General features: G+C 39.2%; 1 protein-coding gene across 5 annotated transcripts in view; it reads left to right on the forward strand.

The window, feature by feature from the left end:
- Positions 1–24,144, forward strand: part of SLC4A4 (solute carrier family 4 member 4) — a 419,170-nt gene that overhangs the window by 316,881 nt on the left and 78,145 nt on the right. For all 5 annotated transcript variants that reach the window (XM_069091658.1, XM_069091663.1, XM_069091665.1 and 2 more), the window contains 2 exons: positions 11,294–11,427; positions 17,487–17,758. In XM_069091658.1, the coding sequence (XP_068947759.1) occupies positions 11,294–11,427; positions 17,487–17,758 (406 nt within the window). The remainder of the gene's footprint in view (positions 1–11,293; positions 11,428–17,486; positions 17,759–24,144) is intronic.

The raw sequence follows: 24,144 nt of genomic DNA on the forward strand, positions 1-24,144 counted from the left end.
ATAGGATGACTGTATCTGATACAATGACTATGTCTGATACAATGACTATGTCTGATACAATGACTATATCTGATACAATGACTGTCTGATACAATGACTATGTCTGATACAATGACTATATCTGATACAATGACTATGTCTGATACAATGACTATGTCTGATACAATGACTATATCTGATACAATGACTATGTCTGATACAATGACTGTATCTGATACAATGACTATGTCTGATACAATGACTGTATCTGATACGATGACTGTATCTGATACAATGACTATGTCTGATACAATGACTATGTCTGATACAATGACTATGTCTGATACAATGACTATGTCTGATACAATGACTGTATCTGATACAATGACTATATCTGACACCAAATACAACATTATGGCCTAGTACACCTCTACCTCTCTGCTTTGAAGGAAATATGTGTCATTATGTGTTCAGCTTGGTTTTCCAGTCATTGAAAGTTTTGGTGATTATATATATACACATACACATATGTAAGTGTGTGTACAGCATGTATGTATGTGTATATATAGATAGTGTGTATGTATATATACATGTATGTATATGTTGTATTTATTTATATATGTATATATGATACATGTATATATTCATATATAGTTGTAACAATTTGTATATATTTTTTGATTCTGCTTATTATCATTGCTTCATCTCATAACAATTACCCCCATTTTTCTGAATTCTTCTTATTCATTATTTTTTTTTTACTGAACATTAATATTCTACTAAATCATACAAGGTTTTCATCCATTTTCTAAAGAATGGAATCTACTTTTTGGAAAGGCTTCTTTTGCCACCACAAAAAGTAGCACTTTGGCTATTTTGGTATAGATTACTGGCGTTTTGTTCCTATCTTTGGTTTCCTTGGACTTTATGCCCACTAGCGGGATCATTGGACTAAAAGGTACATAGTTTAGTTCTTTTTTCTTGAATGATTTTGAGTTGATGCACAGAAGAGTTGAACTATCTCACAGCTTCACCAATAGGGTATCAGTTATGATAATAAGACACAAGGCCACACCAGTGACAGGAGAATCAAGCTCCTGGGCAGCCTGTGACTCAGTCGCAGCACAAGAGAGAGCCAGGAAAGCATCTGGAGTCTCCCAGGAGGCCTTCTACCAATTCAAACAAGATCTGGTTAAGGCCTTTCAGCCTTACACTAAGGGATGGAGCCAATTCCACATTTGGGACTGGTTCTCCTGCCTGGGATAATAATAATTGACGCTGAGGGAAAGGCTAAACAGCTCAACATTATTTGGCTTCTCTCTTCTCTTCCAAAAAGAAATATTGTACAGGAAAGGACAAAACCGAAATAGCTTAAGAGGGAGTTGATAGTCAAGAAAACTACAGAATTATCAAGGGAGCCCAGATGAAGGATGAACTTGGGTACTGGAAGGGGTGATTACTGAGCTATTGTTCAGTAAATTTTGAAATATCATGGAGAATAGGCGAGGTACCATAAGGTTGGAGAAGTGCAAATGTCCACATTTTAAAAAATGGGTTACCTTTTCTGAAATGAAAAATATAGGTCAGTGAACTTGAAATTGATTCCTGGAAAAATAATCAAACATTTTTAACATTTAGAAAATTAGCCAGCATAGCTCTATCAAGAATGGTTCCTGGGGCGGCTAGGTGGTGCAGTGAGTAGAGCGTCAGCCCGGAGTCAGGAGTCAGGAGGACCAGAGTTCGGTTCCGGCCTCAGACACTTAACACCCACACAAAAATTCTAGCCTTGTAACCTTGGTCAAGTTACTTAACCCCAATTGCCCTCCAAAAAGCAAAAAAAAAAAAAAATGGTTCCTGCTGGATTTCTTTTATTTCACTTTTTGGATGATGTTACAAGACTGGTATGCAGATTTACTGGTTTACTTAGATATAAGTCCTCTACTTCTGGCTAAAAACACCTTTTACTTACCCTTTTAATAAATTTCCTGATGCCTATCAAGGCAGAGTGCCATAAGAGAAATAAAATAAGAGTTGGAAGTTCTTCAATCAACTAACATGTAAAAGCATTCTTACCTGAGCTGAATCATCGGAGTCCTCGCTTCATTTCTCATTAGACTAGCCTGCATAAGTACAAGGGTGTAATGATTTCTAAGTCACAAATGAGGAATTTAAGAAACAGAGGACAAGTAACCAAAAGAGTGATGAGTTTATGCTTGGGAAAGAGAAGATGCTTAAGCATCTAGTTGGCTGTTTTGAGGCTGATAGCACCAATAACTGTGGCCTTGGTTTTTCCCCTTTGTTTTTATCCCCAGAGCTTAGCCTGGCACAAAGTTTGCTGATCCTGTATTACAGGAGCCCTCTCACCCTAGACAGCAGAGCTATTAGTTGAGATGGTATTGTGCATCACGTGACTTTCAATCAATAAACATTTATTAAGTGACTACTGTGTGCCAGGTACTGAGGACAGAGAGAAAGAAAATGAGACAGTGCCTGTCTTTAATGAGCTCGCATTCCACTGGGGGATATGATACATTCACAGATAAGTATTAACAGGATGCTACAAAGGAAACAAGTGATTTGGGGAATGACGAGGCAGCATTAGCAACTGGGGAATCAAGAAAGATCTCTTTCTTTTTTTTTTCTCTTTCCTCCTCCTCTTTTTTCCTTCCTGTCCCTCTCAAGTGCAGACTCCTTACTTAATTCTAAAACAATTTATTTTTATTCTGACTTTAACAAAGAACACATAAAACAGGTGTTTTATATGCATAGTAGAACAGAAAATGAGATTGTATGTGAAAGTCTATATGTACACACCAAGGAGTTGTCTCGGCAGTCAAGAGAGACATTTGTGGAGGTGGCTTGGCCCAGTGATAGCATGATAGCTTTAGGGGATGGTCTGATCAATTGAAGAGTTTTTTTTAAAGATGAGGAAGACCTAGGGGTATTGGGAAAGAGCCAGTGGATGAGATTATGATTGAAGGAAATCAGAGGCAAGGGCACAAGGAGAAGAATGTGAGAGGTTCATAGGACTGATCATAGTTCTAGAGTTAGAAGGGGCCTTTGAGATTGTCTGTTTCAACCCCCTTATTTTCAAATGATGAAATAGAGGTTCTAAAAATGAAGTGAGTTATCCAAAGTCATACAGCAGAGACAATATTCAAACATATGTCCTCTGACCCCAAATCAAGTGATCTTTCCACTGTATTCCCCTGGGTTACTCAGGGTAGCATTTCCTTTTGGTAGGCAGGGACTCTTTTAATGTTTCAAAGTCATCAGTAGTCAAGGCTCATGAGGGTCACTTGACTATTTGAGAATTAAATCAAGACACAGGAGCCCCCAAAGGATCATAGCACCATATTCTGAATGACCCCTCTTGAGAGAGTAGCTTGCCGTTTTCCAATGCTTGTAGGAAAATGATAACAGTCTACTCTTCACAGCCTGGAAAATTGAAGTCAGACAGTTGGGAGCAGCACACTTGAAGAAAGAAAAATTTATTCACACTGTGTGTTCATTGTCACTCTGCAGGTAGACATTCTACTTGTTACATTGGTGTTGTACAGATATGGCGAGTCATGGAACGGCTGTTGTCCAAGCAAACCATGCTGTCAGCCTTCTGTTAGAGAGGTCCCAATCAGCTGAAACAAGTGATATGGAGTATATTGGAGCTTTTCTTTCAGAGAATCCTTGGTTAATCTTGATTTCTTCAATGACGAAGCTCAGGGAGCTCTCCAGGGCCTACATGAGCATGTTTCAGACAAAGCATGGTAGTTCCAATGACCTGGATTCAGCCTATGAGATATGATTTTCATTCAAACTGATTGACCAGACTGATGCCCCATACAAACCCTGGACATATTGTAACCATCAGAATGTTCTCCCACAATCCTGGAGCGCTGAAAGTTTAGAATCTGGGCAGAACTGTTATCACTGTATTCCTTGTTCATCACAGCATGAGTTAAAGCTTGGACTGGTCATTCCGAGAATCACTGGTTCCATTTGCCATAAGTCAGCTAGATTTCATGTACTGGTTTGTAGTTGCTGGCAACCACTAGAATAGGGATTCTTATCCAGGGATTTGTGAATTTAAAAAATGTGTATTTTGATAAGTGTATTTCAGTAGAGGTTTTTTTTTTCTTTGTAAGCCTATGTATAATTTTTATACATTTAAAAGCATTATTCTTAGAAGGGGTCCATAAGCCTCAACAGACTTCCAAAGGGGTCTATAATACATACAAAAAGGTCAAGAACCCCTTGGAAAGATATAAGATTTTAAAAATTAGAGGAACACCCCCTGGATTTTTTAGGTAAGTGGCTAGGGGGGTGCAGGCTTCCATCTTTAGAGTAGAATAAGAAGTAATAGGTAGAAGATGTAAAGAAGCGAACTGAGGCTTCATAGCTGTAAAACCTTCCTAAAAATTAGAGCTGTCCCAGAGTCTCATGGCAGGTGAGGTAGTGACCAGTCTTTTCCAATGTCATTGGTCAAGTCAACAAGCATTTCTTAAGTACTCTCTATGTGCCAGGCTCTGAATGTGGGGTGGTGGTCTTTAAGTTAAGACTGAGTAACCACTTGTTGGGTATGTTGTACTGGGGATGCTTATTCAGGCACATGTTGGAGTAGATGGCCTCTGAAGTCCCTTCTGACTCTTAAACAATGTGAATACATGATTGTATTATCCTGCTATAGTTGAAAAGACATGAATTTTTCCCTTCCTTGTCCTTAGACCATCCTTCAGATTCTCCCCTTTCTTACTCCATAGTCCTAAGGAATGCTTTTTTTTTTTTTACAAACTCAATTACCCCAGATGACAAATGGGACCCTTTCAGCTGCATGAGAGGTCAAGTGACATAGACAATACTAAGCTGTCCTTGAAACCAGCTGGGTTCAAATCTTGCCTCAGTCATATACTGATTATGGAACTTTGAGCAAGCCTCTTAATCTCTTAGTGCCTTGGACAGCTCCCTGAGATTCAAAGTTGCCAAGAAGGTACCAACATACACCTCCATAAAGGAGTCTCCTTGTTTGAGAGTTCCCTGTATCAACGAAATCACAGGCGCATCCCATGATTTCCCCATCCTATCCCATACTATGACTTGTTACAGCTGGCAAATTTTGAGCCAAAGATGTGACCAGAAGGGGATACCTAAGATCCAGTCAATTTTTTTGGTATGGTGTGTAAGTTATATGCAAAGCCCTCAAATGGTGAATATTACCTTTAAACCTTACTCCAAGGCTTTGTGCTCCACAGAAAGGTGCTCTTCTGGATTTAACATTCTAGGGAATATGGAAAAAAAACCAATGTTTTCAGACACATTTAAATTTGTGTTATTAGTGAATATCTATTGGGAAAATGATCATGGTTAAGTAAGTGAAGAAAACAATTTTTCTTTTTTCTAGAAGAATAAATTTATTATCCTTCAGTTCAATTCAATGAATATTGATTCAAATGTACATAAATCTTACTTAAAATACAGAATTATTTTTTGGTTTTTGAGTGAGATGGTGTTTATAAGTCCTAACAATACATTCTAAGAGGACTGTTCAAGTCATGGTAAAATATATTTGGAAATTCTATTTTTATGTTATTGTCACTGCCTGGGCCCTATTCCATCATCTCACTTTTATTGGTGATATTTCTTTTTTTAACTGCTCACATAATTTGTCCCTAAAAGACATTTTTACAGAACTTGTCTTCAGTATTGTATCTGTGAACAAGAATTACACCCATTCCTTAGATTTTTCTCTAAACCCATTACAAATTTAAATGAAAGAGAATCATTTCTGAGCACCAACTAGAATTCCTCTTCCCAGTGGGATTATGTAGCATCATCTTAATTTAGACATCAGCATCTTGTTACCATTATTTTTTAAATGGGTGATTTTCTATGGAAACCACTAAACATGGTTTAGACAGGTAGAGGCAAACAAGTTATTTTAGGGTCAAGATAAAGGATCTGTAGTTACTTAGCCCTAGGTTCATTCATTTCTCATCTTAAAGTTCACCTTCTGCACAAGATGATTTTGGTCTCCTTTCAGATAATCTATTTATACTGCATTCATCTAATTAAGTGGGGACAGCTAGGTGGCACAGTGGATAGAGCTCTGGATGGGGAGTTAAGAGGACTCATCTTTGTGAGTTCAAATCCATCCTCAGACACTTACTAGCTGTGTGACCCTGGTCAAGTCACTTAACCCTGTTTGCCTCAGTTTCCTCATGTATAAAATGAGTTTGAGAAGGAAATGGCAAACCACACCAGTATCTCTGCCAAGAAAGCCCCAAATGGGGTCAGGAAAAGTCAGACATGATTGAAATGATTGAACAACAACAACATCTAATTAAGTACATATTGTGCTACCAATAGGAAATAATAAGCTCCCTGAGGGAAGATCTGTTTTTTTTCTCCTTGCTTTTCTTTGTAGCCCCAGTGTTTAGCACAATGCATATAGTAGGTGCTAAATAAATGCCTGTTGACATTGGTACTTTCCCATGGCTTTTAGTAATTTGCTTCATTCCATCTGGCAGAAGTTAAGCTTTCTTTGGCACACAGTTCTCATTGGGGAAAACTTCTCCAAAGTTCCTCCTTTAAAAATCACACACTTGAAAAATTCCCTTTCCTCTCTATTGAACTGATCTACCACCTTCCATTATTCTGAGAATCCACAACATGGTGAATGATCCTAAAATCATTTGTCTTGGCCTTCGAAGGTGTTTTATTACTTGCATGTGAACATCAGTCCATCTGTTTTTCTGGGAATCCACACTTCAGGCTAGATAGGAAACTGCCATGAAGTGTCTCCATGCCAAGCCTGCCTCCTGTGTCATCTCCTTCATGACCTGCCCTCTTCAGTGCAGTAGATATCACCTTTCTTCCAGGCTCGACAGACAAGCCAGTTCTTTCTTTAAACTCAGCTCACACTGATTCTCAGGGAGGGGTGTAATTTCTTTGGCTTTAAAGGTATCTATCCTTCCTCTTGCAGTTTCAGCCAGAGATACTGAGAACATTGGCCTTGGAGTCAGAAGGACTTACATTCAAGTGCTGTCTCAAACACTATGGAGCTGTCCGATTTAGCTTCAGTTTCCTCATCTGTAGTACGAGGAATTAGGAATCCATAGCCTCTAAGACACTTTCTCCCCCTGCATCTGTGCTCACAAATCTTTTTGCTCCTCTTTGTACGCTCAGGTTTTAGCCCAGTGCCTGATGCATGCTGTTGTTATTCAATCATTTTTCCAGTTATATTTGACATTTCATGACCCCATTTGGGTTTTTTTTTTGGCAAAGATACGGGAATAGTTTGACATCTCTTTCTCCACCTCATTTTATAGGTGAGGAACTGAGGCAAACAGGGTTACATGACTTGTCCAGGTTCACACACCTAGGAAGTGCCTGAGGTCATGTTTGAACTCATATCTTCCTGATTCTAGAACCAATGCTCTATTAATCATGCTGCCTTGTTGCCCCATGATTGAGTCATTTCAGTCACGTTCAATCCTTTGTGACCCCATTTGGGGTTTTCTTGGCAAAAAAAAAAAAACTGGATTTGCCATTTCCTTCCTTTGACAGATGAGGAAACTGAGGCAATTAATTAAGTTAAATGACTCACCCAGGGTCATGCAGCTAGTAAGTGTCTGAGGCCAGATTTGAGCTCTATCTACTGTGCCATCTAGCCCCTGGTAGGTAGAAAGTGCTTAATAAGTTTGTTGACTGACAATGATCTTACGGTCAAGTCATGAATTGGAGTGCAGTGACAGTGTACCAAGGATATCAAAATTATGATCTCCCAGGGAAGCTATCAAGGATAAGAGTGCTGATATTTTGCTAGATGAATAAAAGAGAGTTGAGTAAACAGTTTGTCTGTTTAACCCACTTTAGGAAAGGCCAGCATTAATTGTGTTCATTGGGTGTGAAAGCTCTTGGGAGGGGGCGCAGAAGACAGTTTGAATTATCCAGCTATTTGCCTCAGTTTTTCATTTAATTTTGTTATCATACACCTGATGACCAATATAGATTCCCTTCTTTCCAGTTTGACTTACCCCAAGCTGATCTAAGTAACTCACTCAGTTAATTTGTCCAAATTCTCCAATTTGCAGCTAGCCATTTCTGAAAAGCATCAGACTCTTCCTGGCCAAACTTCTGTATCAGAGATTAATCTGAAGAAATGTCATTGTATTATTCAACATTCTGAATAATCATCACCAAGATTAACTAAAAAGAACTCATTTAATGATCAGAAATATTTCAGGGATTAAAAAGAAATATAGACTTGAAGTTCACTGATGATACTTTCCATTACTTTTTAGTTTTAATATTCCCCAGTGGTTGGTTTTCTATGCTTTATTATCATCAATCAGTCAGTGAATCAACACATAATTAGTAAGCACCTACTGTATTCAGGCACCAGGGATACAAAGAGAAGGAATGAAAAAAATCCCTACTGACAGGAAGCTTGTATTCTAATGGGAAAAATGGTTTTGACCTAATAGAAAATGATAAAAGAAATAGTCAATCTGCTTTCTCATTTGGAAAACAAGGGCATGTCCTCTTTCTTCTCACTGACACTCTCCTTCCTTCTCCTCTCCATGTGACACCTTGAATTTTTTCCTATTGTCACAGTTACTGATTCAAATAAGAAAGACATCCAGTAGAATAGGAATAGAAATAATAATTCAGATAAAAATGTCTATTTCCAATGTTATGTGAATGTTCCTAACTCACTAGAGTTTAATCTTCCCTATAAGCATGACAATGTCTCTAGCTTTTCCATAACTGTATCTCTTACATAAGGGCAGCCACATGGAGCCATGGTGTATAGACCTCTGGTCTGTCAGGAAGACTCATCTTCCTGTGTTCAAATCTGGCCTCAGACCCTGAACAAGTCACTCAATCCTATTTCCGTCAGTGTATCTAGAAAATGAGTTGGAGAAGAAAATGGCAAACCACTCCAGTATCTTTGCTAAGAAAGCCACCCCAAAATAGGGTCATAAGGAATTGGGCACAACTGGAAAGATTCAACAACACATCTCTCATGTACTTTGTACAACTGATGAAAGAGATACAAAGGAGATACAGGTTGCTGCGAATGCAGGTCTTGACTTAACTTTTTGCTAAAACTCATTTTGCTATAGAATGACTTCTATTCTCCTTGGCCTCATTTATTCCAGGTAACAGACCTGTGGTCTAGGTTGACTTTTATGTTTGTTCCAGAGGCCAGGTTAAATTTTTTGTTTAACTACAAGTAGCACTGCCTACATTATGATGTTCCAAATAAAGTTGGGCATTGTTGTTTTGGTTCTGTAAAATGTTCTGAGTCAATGGAATTCACTCCAGATTCTGGATTTCTAGAGACACATGAATTGAAGAGTGTCTCAACTGAGAAATGCTTCCATTTTGTTTGGGACCACCATTGGACCAACCCTTGATGATGTAGAGGGGAATTTTAATCAGGTTTGCTCAAGACATGAATTAGGAGAGAAAGGATTGGAATAATTCTTATTGTTTTTTCTTGTTGAGACAACCTTGATTTTTCTTCCTCCTTCCCTTTCTCCTCTGGATTGCTAACTCCCTTTCCTTCTTCTATGTGAAATAAGAGGGAGGAGATCATAGGATAGGTGAGATGGATGGTAGGAAATGTAGTCCCAGTGCTTTGGTTTCATCTATTTGGAAGAAGTAGAATGAAATTGAAGTCTTACAAAAATAACCCAGGTCCCTGTTCCTCCTTTTCCAACCAACCCCAAGCCATTGGTCTGCATTATATCAGCCCATCCAGAATCTAAAAGCTTTTAGAGAGATTTACTCCGCTAAGGTGTAGAATTGTCTTTTTGATTTATGGTTCCCTAAAATAGCTAGCTCCATAGTGATCTCTGTCCTCTCTCACTGTATCAGTGAATCCCAATATAGTGAGCCACAAAAAAAGGTTTCTTATTTTTTTCAGTTTATAAATAGTTTGAACCTCTCTTTACAGTTAGCTAACAGTGCTTCCTTGCATAAGAATATTTTAAAATTTCTGCACTGAAATTTGAAGCTCAACATGTCAAAATGTGTTGAGGAAATGTAGGTTATGTAAAAACAAAAAAGATAGCAAGAAACTTTTATTTTAATAACAATAGCTAGCACTTGGGAGCAGCCAGGTTGCTCAGTGGATAGGGCACTAGGCTTGGAACCAGAAAGACTCATCTTCCTGATTTCAAATCTGGTCTTGGACACTTACTGTGTGACCCTGGGCAAGTCACTTTACCCTGTCTGCCTGAGTTTCTTCATTTGCCAAATGAGCTTGAGGAGGAAATCGTAAACCACTCTACTATCTTTGCTAAGAAAATCCCAAATGGGGTCAGGAAGAGTCAGACATGACTGAAAAAGGACTTAACAACCAAGAGTGTGCATTTCTGTAGCCTTTGCAGATGCTTTGCCAAGTGCTTTGCAAGCATCTCATTTGATCCTCACAATAGCTGTGGGAGGGAGGCACTCTTATTATATCCATTTCAGAGATGAGGAACTGAGGCTGACATAAGCTAAGTGACTTGATCAAGGTCATAGGGCTGGTAATTATCTGGAATAGGATTCAAAGTCATATTTTCATGACTCCTAGAGCCAGCATTCTATCCCCTATTGCTTGTTGTTTGTCTTTCATTCCCAAAGAGAACCAGGACATTGGGAAAGTGATGTCATGACATGCAAATGAATTGGATTTAAGTGAGGCAGGGCTGAAAGCATTTCCCAAATCATTCTCAACAGAAGGAACATAGCATTTTCTGAAGAATAAAGTGCTAAAATTAAAAAAAAAACCCTGCATTTTCATCATTAGGAGGCTTTGGTTTCAGCTCTTGTTCTATCACTGAGTAGCTAAGACCTTGGGTATGTCATTTAACCTGCTAGACCTCAGTTTCCTCATCTGTAAAATTAACAGACTGGGCTACATGATTTCTAAAGTCTGTTATTCTGTGTCTCTATTGATGACAGGCTTCGATTAAATTTTAATGGCCCCAATAATACTTGTATCTAATGTGAAATGCAGCTAGGTCTCATTGCATCCCTGTACTCAAATTAACTTCATCCAAAGTTAGAATTATGTCATCTATGGTCACTAGTTCCTTCCCAAGGGAAATATACACCACAAACTCCAATAATGCAACCATCTTGATGGATTGTGTTGTTGGCACTGCTCAGGGCCTGTTTATACAGCATCTTGTTTCTGTTTGGTTTATTGCATATGGCGCATAAGCTCTTCATTCAATGTGTTTGTCACTGATTGTTCCTGAATAGGAGATATCACAAGGCAGAAAGAATGCATCTGTTAATGCCTGTGTTTTGTCTACACTAGGGTGTGTTGGAGAGCTTCCTGGGCACGGCTGTCTCCGGAGCCATCTTTTGTCTTTTTGCTGGCCAACCACTCACCATCCTGAGCAGTACAGGACCTGTCCTTGTCTTTGAGAGGCTTTTATTTAATTTCAGCAAGTATGTATAGCCCAGTGTCTACATTTGTTCACATGCACATTCATATATAATCAGAAGGGTTTAATTATCCCAGGAAAGAGTAATTCCATTCTGGAGAAACTAGAGAAAACCCGGCTCTTCCTCCAGAAAAATGAAAAGGAAAATAACTTCAAAAATTCATTGGAATTACAAAGACATAACAATTCTACGTGTGCTAAATGATACTAATCATTAGCTAGCAGGCATAAGTCAAGGGGTAACGCTTAATCCAAAATTGTTGTTTGTTGTTTGTCCTTCATCCTTGAAGAGGGCCATAGTATCAGGAAGGAGATTCCTTGATGTGAAAGTGAATTGGATTTAAGTGAGGGAGGACTGTGCAGAGTCACCAGCCTCACTTTCTCCTCCAGAGCCAGCTGGATCCAGTGGCCAGATATGGATCATGGCAACTGGAGGTGGTAGTGGGGGACCTTGGCCTTTTCAAGCTTATGTCTACTTTGGACAGAGGAAGGGCAGAATCCCCTCTTGTTACTTCTGACTTCTATTGACACTCATTTACTATCCATAGAATGAGGAAGTCTCATTCTAAGAGTTAAATCTTTTCACAGATTATAGCAGGGAATATAATTAGTACCAGGCAGTAAAGAATTATGGAAGGGGCCTTAGAATAAGCAGATCTGGGTTCAAGCTCCTGCTCTTTTAGTTCTCTGCTTTATCAACTTAGGTAAGGCTCTAGCTTCTTCCTCTCATCAAATAAGTGATTGTAATTTACAGAGGGATTGACAAATTCCTTAATGCTTCTGTAAAACTTGGAAATAGGCTTTGGGTTCTTGTAATCTACTTTGTTTAGAAGGCAATAGAAAATGAGTACTGCATTGATGGTGTTTATTCATTTTTGCTAGGAAAGTAGACCCTGGGGAAGTCACTTAACCCCACTCACCTCAGTTTCCTCATCTGTAAAATGAGCTAGAAATGGAAATGGCAAACCAGTCCAGTATATTTGCCAAGAAATCCCTAAAATGGGGATACAGAGTCGGACATGAGTGAACAACAGCCAGGGAGAGTTAAGAGAAAGGCCTTCCATTTGTAGTCCCCAAAGATGGGAAGTAAAATTTTTCAGCCACAAAAGCAACCATATTTTTTGGGAAAGGGTGGGGGCTGCATTTTCTTCCCATAGTCTGTATTTCAGGTTGAAAAGTTCCTGTTCATTTCAAGGAGAACTGTATTTAAAAATGGGATTTGAGGACTTAGGAGGAGACAAAAAAAAACAGGGCACTCCAGTTTATATGTTCTAAGAATAAAAGGCATGAACACTGACAGCAGGAAATATTAGAAAATAACCAGGCCGGTTAAAAAAGAGAAAGTTGATATAAAGTGGGGTTCCTCACTCCCATTCCTATGCCTGATGGGTAACTTAGGTGGTGTGTTCCAGACTCACATAGTCTATCATGAAGAGAGAGGAGAGAAGGGGAGGAACAGGGGGCAGAGGCCAGCAGTCACCTCTGAGGCTTGGTAACTATGTGACCTCAATAAGAATCTATTTCCTTATGTTCTAAATGAAAATAGCAATGTCCATAATGCTGTCTTGCAAAGCTTTTTCATGGGATCTCAGATAAAGAGTGAAAAGAAACCTCAACAGAACCAATCTCCTCACTTTATAGACAGAGAAAGCAGTGCCCAGGGAGACTAAGGTCCCCCAAGTAGTGAATTTGAATCCAGGTCCCCAGTCTACAAAGACTATCCCACTATGCCATGTGAAAATCAAATGACTTCCTATATTTCAGCACTACAGAAACACTGAATATCACTATGCTATTATTATTATTTTTTAATTTCAAAACTAGTCCCTTTAAGGACTTTTTTGAGTGAAGCAAGATCCTTCATACTCTACATTTCAACCTCTCACTGCAGTTTTTCCTTACTTTTTTTGGAATTCCTTATTATATGACCCTTCTTCATCTTAATTCCCAGGACACTGGAAAGAATTCCATTCATTCCAGTTTACAGCGAAGAGTCAAAAAATTTTCTGTTTAAGAAAGCTCACTGTGTGAGAGGAGAAGGCCTTTGTGGGAAGATTAAACCAGACTGTACCCTCCAGAAGAACAAACAGGGGCGGCCTCTTCACAAAGAATTATGGGCAGCAAAGCGATCAAAAACTTAATCTGGAGAAAATGTTTCTTGCTGGTTTCCTTTAGATAATTCTGAGATAGAAATGATTTCCTTTTACTAAGTAAATTCATATCTCCCTTTGCCTTCAAATAGCCCATAATTAGCAAACTAAACAAAGTGCTCCGTGATTTGTCTGGAAATTATATCTGATTAGAAGTGCAGTGTTGAAGAGAAAAACTGTAAAGATTTTTTTAATCCAGCACTAAATAATATAGTACTGTTACATACTAGCCAGTCTTTATTTTGATCAAACTATTTTGTTATTATTATTAGATATATGTTATTAAAATATTATAACAATGGTAAAGATAATTTTATCAGTCCTGTCCTTAGGCTTTAGTATGGCTCTTGGGTCTTAAAGGAAAAGGTATGACAGGAACAGGGAGCTAAGACCTGGAGTCAAGAAAACTTAGGTTCAAATCCAGTCTCAGACCCTTACTAACTGTGTGAGCCTGGGCAAGCCATTTCACCTCTGTTTGCCTGTTTCCTCATCTGTAAAATGGGGAGAAGAAAAGTACTTACCTCCCAGGGTTATTGTGAACATAAAAGGAAATTACATTTATAAAGTACTTTGCAAACTTTAAAAGGTCACGTAAATGTTTATTACCCCTTTTCCTCCTCCTCCCATCACTATTACCACCACCACCACTGCGACCACAACAGCAAAAACAATGCTGGATTTGGGGTCAGAAGACCTGGTATCGAGTCCTGGTCCCACAATTTGCGATCTGTCTGACCTTAAGCTGTCTCTTGAGGTCTCAGTTCCCTTATCTGGACCTTAAACCTCCCTTAAATGGAGGAAGTTGAATCAACTGACTGCTAAGATCCATTCTGGTCTGAAAACCATGATCCTGATCAGAAACTTGCCACTGGCACAGGAAGCAGATTTTTTTTTAACAACTCAAGAATAGGAGGAAAATGGTCAGAACATGGCATGATCAGACAATATAGAGCCAGAGTGAAAAGAACAAGGAAAGTACCAAGGAGTTCCAAACCCAATGGTCTTTCTGTTAACCCATATAGTTAATTAGTGGTAAAATGTACACAATAAAGCTGGCAGCTCAATGGATAGAGTACCAGGCCTGGAATCAGGAAGACCTGAGTTCAAATCCAGTCTCAGACACTTCTTGGTTGTGTGACCCTGGGTAAGTCACTTCACCCTGTTTGCCTCAGTTTCCTCATCTGTAAAATGAGATGGAGAAGGAAATGGTGAACCACACCAGTATCTTTGCCAAGAAAATCCCAAATGGGGACACGAAGAGTTGTGCACAACTGAAATGACATGACAGCATTATGTATACAGTGAACTATTTCTCACAAACTGTACCAGGGTAAGAGAGTTAATCCTTCTTTTGTCTAATAATTTAGTTCTATTACTGAAGAAGTGACACATATCTTATTATTCCCTCTTCTTCCTACTTTAAGCACATCATTTCTGTGGATGTTCTCCACTGTTTTCATTGATTGAGACCAGATAAGATAGTTTTAGGGTCCCCCAGACCCAAGTATTTATTTTTCCAGTTAGTCTAGGTATCTTGTTTCTTTGAAAGATCTCATAATTGAAATCTTCCCTGTCCCCCCATTTCCCAAGTGATGATGTTTCAACCTCATGCAGACAGAATGATCTTATTCTTGTTACAATTCTTATAACCGTGCTAAAGCATTGGAGAGGAAGATGAGATTGTTGAACGCAAATCTTGTTAGGGAAGCAAAGATAAAATACTTTGAAAACCTTAAAAGGTCACATAAATGTTTGTTACTCCTCCTCCTCCCACTCCCACTACTCCCACCACCACTGCCGTCACAACAGCAGAAACAATGAAAAACTTTTTTTAAATCCAGACTGGTGATCTCTTGGTCAAGTCAATAGGGAATGAACCTGGAACTAAAAAGCCCTGATTTCTAATTCTTCTGATGACTCATTGTAGAACTCAGCTTGCTTTGCCTAGTATTTATCTCATTCAAGAAACACTAATTAATTTTAATATTAATTGATAAATTATTAGTTTAGTAATAGGAAACAATATGGCTCAGTGTATTGAAAGCTGATTTGGATTCTGGGAAGAGCCCACTCAAGGTCCCACCTTTGACACATACTGACTTTGTGGCCTGGGGCAAGACTGGAAGATAGAGATAAGGCGCAATCAGCTCCCCTACACTAATTAAATCCTAGGTCTGATAAAACAAGTAATGAAAGTTTGTTAAGTGACTAGATGGATAAATGGATGGATGGATAGATGGATGAATGGATAGATTGATAGATGATGGATAGATGAATGAATGGATAGATGGATGGATGTCTCTAAATCATCTGGAGGAAATTCATTATATAATAAATATAGTTTATTATTATCTGGAATTTTGTGAAGCAAGAGCTCAAATGATACCTTATCAAGAGCTAAATCATATTCAGAGCACAGGAAGTGTGCCTTAAAGGCAGGAAAACTGAACAAGGAGTAAGGGAACTTGGTTTCCAACCCAACATTGGTCACAAAACCTTGGGAAAATCACTTAACTTCAGGTATAATTCTATTCATCCATAAAATGTGTGTGTTAGATTATAAAAATGCATCCCTTTGATCCCTGGGATTATGCTTTTCAACCCTTTCTACTAGTCTTATGTAGGATTTCAGAGACTGACCATCAGAAATCCAATGTCACTGGGGAATGAATAGTGGTTTGGATCTTGCCCAAACTCCACAGTGGTTTTAAAATCCAATATTAGGAAATACTAGAAATTCATGCTGTATATCAAAAATTGGAATAATATTATCCATCTCTATCTCACCAAGAGAGGCTGTGTAGGATTGTGGATTGAGAGTTGGCTTGGAAATCAGAAAGAAATGGATTCAAGTCTTGCCCCTGAGACACACTAGTTGTGATAAGTGGATTTCAATCCACTTAAATTCTCAGCACTCAAGGCAACTTGCTGAGACAATAATGATGATGCTAACATTTTGTAGCAGACACTGTACTAAGCATTTCATAAGTATCTCATTTATTTGATTCTCACAACCTTGCATGGTGAGTGATATGGTTATCCCTATTTTATAGATGAGGAAATTGAGGCAAACAGAAGTTAAGTGACTTACCCAGGATCACACAACTAGTTCTTTGTATTTCCAGACTTAGCATAGTGTCTGGCACATATTAATCATTTAATAAATGTTTGTTGATGGATGGATCTCCATTGGTGAAAGGGATGTTCTATATGTATTAAATCATAGGTCCAGACTCCTTTCCCTCCTCCTTGTCTCTCAAAAATTATCCCACAGAGAGTTCATAAGGAATGTGTAAGAAAAAGAATGATTGGAAAATCACCTCCAAATATGTTGAAAATAACCAACATGGTTTAACTTGATTCATTTTCCTTACCACCTCAGTAACAACTTATGAGAGAATACAACTTCTGCCAATAGGGGAAGGCACTCCTTCCAAGGATGGTCTAAGTGACCCCAAGAACAGAGTCTACAGTACCTTTCTCTGTGCTTCTCTCACAATTTCTGGAACTCTTTCCTTTGGGAAGCTTAATAGTCTAGCCTGGGCTGACTAAATTGCTGAATTGTGGCATTTCTGGGAGCATAGGGCAGTGGGTAGGATATTAGCCTTGGAGTCAGGAAGATCTGGGTTTAAATCTACCCTTAGATGCTTATTATATGTATGACCTTGGACAAGTCATTTTATCTCTCTTGGCCTCAGTTTCCTCATCTGTAAAATAATGGGGTTGGATTCATTGGTCTCTTCAAGTTCCCTCCCAGTTCTAAATGCATAATCCTATAGCCCAAAGCATGCTTCCTTTCTAGGACCTGTAGCAGATTTTTGACATTTAGTGATTAATTCTTTAGTGTCTGAGGGTCAAATTCTTCTTTCTGTGTAGGGGGCAGAGTCTAAATATCTTTCTTGCTTTCTTCTAGAGACAATGGTTTTGACTATCTGGAGTTCCGTTTGTGGATTGGTCTGTGGTCCGCCTTCCTGTGTCTCATCTTGGTGGCCACGGATGCCAGCTTCTTAGTCCAGTATTTTACTCGCTTCACTGAAGAAGGCTTCTCTTCTCTGATCAGCTTCATTTTCATCTACGATGCATTCAAGAAGATGATCAAGCTGGCGGATTACTATCCCATCAACTCCCACTTCAAAGTGGACTACATCACTCATTTCTCTTGTGCCTGCGTCCCTCCAGACTCAGGTGAGGATGTGCCCCTCAGGTTGTATCCACTCTGATTCTGGTGGGGATGGCAACAAATGCCTGTGCTGAGTAGGCTGATTCCCAGAAAAGTATGGTGTGTTCTCCTTCCTCCCTCCAGAAATTATGCTTCTGAAATTTCCAAACAGCACCTCAGGCACTAATAACAAAGATTCTCCCAAATATCTGGTTAAATTGGGGAAATGTAGCTGCAGCCTGGGAATTTTAAGCAGCCAGGAAGCATCTATAAAGCACATACTGTTTGCCAGACACACACAGGGAGAGGTCAGTCACTGCTCTCAAGGAGCTCCCAGAGAAGACAACATGCGGACAAACATGTGCAGAGGTTAGGTACAAGATCGGCGGAAGAAAATTAGCAGAGGAAAGGCCCTCTCCACTGCTCTCTCCACTAGATTCCACTACCCCGGAGAAATCAGAGCATGTACAGCAACAAGGGGATCAGCATCTTTCCAGTTCATTATAGTAATTCATATATAACCTAATAAATTCTCATAAAATCTCAGAGAAAGATAACTTTTTCCTGTGAGTCAGGAGAATTAATTTCAAATCTCTATTGGATACTCAGGCCATTCACTTTATCTTTCTTCACCTGTAAAACAAAGGAGTTGGACTACTACTATTTTCCTTCATTTTCTTCAAACAATCCCCATGTGGAATGAAATTGAAGGCCTCCACTGTGCTGGCATCCCTCCTTGGGTGCTCTGCAACTGTCTTTCCCAAAATATGGCACCCAGAATGAAACATAGTACTCCACATGTGTTCTAGTCAGAGTAGAATAAAGTGGAAGCACCATGTTATTATCCTTACCTCTAGGATGCCAGTATATTGAGTTTATGATCCACTAAGACCCCTAGATCTTTTTCAGATAAACTGCTGTCTAACCATTCATCTTCTATCTCATACAAACAAAATTAATTTTAAGCCCAAAGTAGTTTATTTCTGTTCAACTAAATCGTCTTAGATTCAACCAGAGTTTTTAGCTCTCCAAGATGTTTTTAGATGCTGACTGTAATCCAAGTTGTTAGCTCTTCCTTTGTGTCATCCGCAGATTTGATATGCATTCCATGTATGCCTTTGCACAATCTTAAAAAACTGAAAATCTTAAAAAGCAGAGGGTCAAACCCAGACCTCTAGGGGACTAGAGATCAACTAAGTTTATATTGAATCCTTAATGACGACCCTTTGGATCTGACCATTCAACTGAGTCCAAATCCCCCATCCCTTCATATTTTACCTCTAAGACTAGCATGAGATACCTTATCAAACGTTCAGTTAAAATTTAGGTAAAGTAGGTCTGTGACAGCCCCCTGACCTATCAGTTTAGTAACATTTTCAAAGGAGGAAATGATGTCAGTGACTTCACCTTGACCATCAGACTCTTGGCAATCCTTGCTTCCTTTTCTCAACACAGATTAGGTCTTGGAGGGGATGCGGTAACTGTCCTCTGTCCAAGAAAAGCCAAAACAAAAATAAACATTTTTTTATGTGAAAAACAAAACAGAGAAAGGGTCTACTTCATCGATCCCCAGGGAGAGCTATCGTTCCAGAACACAAAGGTCAGCAGGGTCATTTAGCTCAAAGGAACCTGCCAATGCTGAGATCCATGCTTTCTTCCTCAGTAGGTATGAATAAAACCCACATAGAGTTTTACTAAAAGGACTGAAAATCCAGTCTGCATACAAAGCCACCTGGTGGTTTCTGTCTTTCATTCATCACATTAGAAAAAAAGGTTAGGGGGCGGCCAGGTAGCACAGCGAGTAAGAGCACTGGCCCCAGTGTCGGGATGACCTGGGGATAGAATCTGGGCTCAGACACTTAGCACCACACCCAGAAACACCTGGCCATGTAACCTTGAGCAAGTTACTTAACCCCAATTGCTTTAAAAAAAAAGGTTAGGCTGGTGTCAGCCACATACCTAGGTGGCCTTAGCTAAACTTGAATTAATTTGTTTTATCATTTGGATGGAGACAGAAAGGGTCAAATAAATGAAAATAATGATAATCAAAGTGCTTTAAGGTTTGCAAAGTGTTATATAAATGCTATCTCATTTGATTAAATAGCCCTGGGAGGTGGGTGCTATTGTTATTGTCCCCATTTTTCAAGTGAGGAAACTGAGACTGATAAAGGTTAAGTGACTTTCCCAGAGTCATACATCTAGTAAGTGTCTGAGGAAGGATTTGAATTCAGGTCTTCTTATTTCAAAGTCCAGCACTCTATGTACTATGCCCCCTAACTAAAGTAACATCTATAGCATATGGAATAAATGTGAAAATAAAACAAAACCTTCACATTTGTCCTTTACTTCTGAAGAGTATCTGATCCTTGTTTACCTGAGAACATGATATTGAGAGAGGAACAGATTTTAGACTTGAATTACAGGTGCTAACTTAATCTGGTTTTAGCTTCTTTGACATGAGTTACATGTGGCTTCCTTGTTCTGCTGTGAACGTCAGAGGCTTTGTCTGACCAAATTTTGAAAGGTCCTTGGCCATATATAATCCTGTGCACCAGAATACTGCACTGGGATGGAACCACTGAATTTCAGTGATTGAATTAATGGCATTGCACCATTTCTCTCTTCCAAGGTGTGACTGTTTAACAGGCAGAGCCCTCTGTGCACCACGACCCACCTTTCAGTACTGACTCTCTGAGCTCAAGTGGAGAAAGGAGCTGATGGGAAAAGGCTCTTTTTTGGACTTTTGATCCTCTCTCTTTTCCTAACTATGCTGGTTGACAAGATTGGTGCACTGGTATTATGGAGAGCAAAGTCATTTGTGGAAATGAAAACAATCCAGCAAATGAACTTTGGCCGTTTTCATGATTACCTCAAAAGGTTATTGATTCCCTTAGCTAACTTACCCCTATAGAGCTGGCTCAAAACCTTAATGTTTCTTGATAAGACACTGAAACATTACCTTGGAAGAATAACACAGTCAAAATTACATCCAGAACATTCTGAAAAAACAACAAAAAGTCTGGTTTCTCATGACAATACACCCTCTGAGTTAAAGAATTCAGTCAATGAGTCCATAATATTGAAATTGGCCAATGATATGTTTTTCAGCACCAGGAGTGTATGTAATAGTAAACTGGTTACTTGGAAGATGGGGGTCACCATCCTGAAGACTGGGAGATAATTTCACAGGCTTGGAAATGGGGGCCCTTCAATCACGGGTAAACCCTAGGAGAGGAAGCTCCTCTCCCACATCACTGAACACTTTCTTGGTACAAGATGTTTATACAAAGTCTTGTCCCTCATCAATGAGTGACAGTCTTCCTCTCTGTAGTATAACCTTATGCATAGAATGCTAGGTTTCTGAAATAATATAAATCTACATCCCCAGGACTCAGTGATGGTGACAAGAGGTCTTTTTAGGGAATTAGAGAAGAAACATCTTTCTCCAAAGAGAGAAGGATTAAATGTGTTTCATTCTGGGTACAGATTAAGGACACCAGTGTAGGGAGTATGGAAGCTCTCAGTACCTTTGGCAATTCTTTAATATTCAAGATTAAGCCGGACTTTCATAGGATTCCACATTGCCAGTCATTGTAAAATTAATAATAAAAATCAGGGGCAATTAGGTGGTACAATGAATAGAGGGGGAGGTCTGGAGTCAGAAAGACCTGAGTTCAAATTTAGTCTCAGACAATTACTAGCTTAATCTGGGCACATCACTTAACTCTATTTGCCTCAATTTCTTCATCTGTGAAATTGCGGTAATAATAGCACCTACCTCCCAAGAGTTGTTGCAAGGATCAAATGAAATAATATTTTAAAGTACTTACTGTAGCACATGGCACATAGTGAACACTCTATAAATGTTAGCTAGTATGGTATTATTGTTATTGTATTAGTTACTGTAGGTGAACCAAAGAGAGAATCAAATAGAAGTAGTGAAACAAAATTTCCCTAAGACCGAGATGTAATGGTTAACTTTTTCTTCTGGGTTATTTCCTCCTATTACTGTTCTATCCATTTCCCCAAAGACGTTTTTTGAAAACTGGTAGCAGGATGGAAATATTATCTGTGAATAATTATTTCAGATAATCAAATATATGCTATCCATCCAGTCCAGTCTGAAGCAGAAATCCTAAGGTGATTTGGGGTGGTTATCTAGTTTTAGAAATTAGTTTTGTCTATTTTGGGCAGCTAGATGGTGCAATGGATAGAATACAGGACCTGGAGTCAGGAAAACCTGAATTCAAATTTGACATCAAACACTTAGTACCTCTGTGACCCTGGGCAAGTCACTTAAATCTGTTTGCCTCAGTTTCCTCATCTGTAAAATGAGCTGGAGAAGGAAATGGCAAGCTACTCCAGTATCTTTGCCAAGAAAATCCCCAAATCAGATCACAAAGAGTCAGACATGACCAAATGACTTACCATCATCAACAAAATTGTGTATTTTTATTTGTTTCTGGTGTTCTTTGGGCATTTCATGCAGCTTTATTGGTGGAACAACTGGCCCCCCTTCCCCACTCCTTGGGTTATTTTATTGGTATGGGGTTAGGGACATACCTATGATTTTATCAGTATAGAAGCTCTGTTGACCTGTACAGTTTGACTCCTTCTCTGCACTCAGTCTTACCAAAAGGTACATAAGGATCCCTGCCAGAGGCATCTAGACTTAGAAAACCACACACTAACATTTTCTGTGTTCTATTGTATTTTTATTAATTTTGTTAAATATTTCCTAATTATACTTTAAATTGTTTCCTGCTACACTTGGGAGTGTGGACTGCCTCAGTGTACACAGGGCCAGCTGCCTAGATCATGTAGCAATTTGCCCAGATTCAAGTTACACAGAAAGGCACGACATGAACCCAGATCTTCCTCATTTTGAGGTCAGCTCTTTATTTATGAGGTCATGCTATCTCTCTAAACAATATACAACACAAATATTAACCCCTGATTATTGCAGTTATTGAGTGGATAACTCAATTCCAAATCGCTGTTTTTTTCCATCTGCCCCGAATAATGCCAATCTAGTAAATATTTATCGAATGGAAAAATGAGGTGAGAGAGTCTAATTTTATTATCGTGGGACTCTCTTCTTTTTGATGTTTCTTTAACTCAATCTTGGACAGGGAGTGCTACATCCCTTTAGGCAGAGAGGAGGTAGGTAGAGAATGGAGTGACAATTATGTTTCAAGATGGGAATCCTGCCTTAAGCAGCCAGCTATTGCTTTTCTATGCCTCTTACCCTCTGGTGACCAAGCACCCATCTCTTGGGGTATTAGACAGATCTCCACTGATCACTGATGCCGGGCTATGAGAAGCCATAGGGCCCTGTCACTGACACCTCTCCTGTAAGGAATGTGTTCTGGTCCATATACCAACCCTGAACCATTTACCATCTACATACTATATACCATCTTTAAACTATGTACTGTCATCTTTCCTAGTCCCTAGAGATACATTTAGGTGACTCTCTTGTGCTCTCTTGCATCCCTATGTAAACAGAAATCAAATCCAGTTTAGGAAATGGAGAAAGGTAAAGGCCAAGAGGTCATAAATGCATTTCCCTATTCCTAATGTCTTCCATCCCCATGTATCCTTAAGACCAGCTGAAATGACACACAGGAAAGGCAGGAAGTAAAAAGTGTGACAGATGCAAAGGTCCTTTGAAAACTTCCTGAAATTAAGGGAGACAGAATCCAAAATCTCCCACATCCCAGAGCAGATAGATCCTGCTGATTCTCTTATTTCAAAGAACGGTGTCAGGTAAAGGGGCGGGGGGTGGAGGGGGCATGGAATGGAGGTTTCTGGAATTCTCCATGTTCTCATTCAGTATAGAGTGCTTTTGGAGGATCAGAGGTTTAAAGCCAGAAGGAACCTTAGAGGTCACCAAAAACCAACCCCACTTTATAGGTGAAGAGAATGAGGCACAGAGAGATAGAAGTGACTTCCCCAAGGTCACACTGTTAGTGTCTCTGGTAGAACTTGAATCCAAGTCCTCTGACTTCAGCGTGATTAAATGAGGTTATGTCTATGAAATCCTTTGAAAGCTTAACTCCATAACTACTGCTTTTGTGGTTAGTTTTGTTGGTTCATCCAACCAGATAGAAGGGAAAGTTGGAAAACTTCAGACCGCCCAAATTAGAAAGTGAACAATTGTGATGGACAGGGCATTATAATCTAAATGGCAATTGAACTGTGGCACCATCAGGAAAATATTGAGATTTATGATACCAACTCCCAATTACCCAACACTTCCTCAGAGAAGTAGTGGAGTGGCAAATCAGAGGACCCATGCTCAAATCCCAGCTCTGCCTCTTGCTGTGTGATAATGGGAAAATCACTTAACCTCTCTGGGTCTTAATTTCCTCATCTGTTAAAATAAGTGGGTGGGACTAGTCAATTTTCT

This window comes from Petaurus breviceps, unplaced genomic scaffold (genome assembly GCF_028583685.1).
Source record: "Petaurus breviceps papuanus isolate PSGF00001 unplaced genomic scaffold, PetGlider_PUasm1.0 126, whole genome shotgun sequence".
Classification (NCBI taxonomy): Eukaryota; Metazoa; Chordata; class Mammalia; order Diprotodontia; family Petauridae; genus Petaurus; species Petaurus breviceps.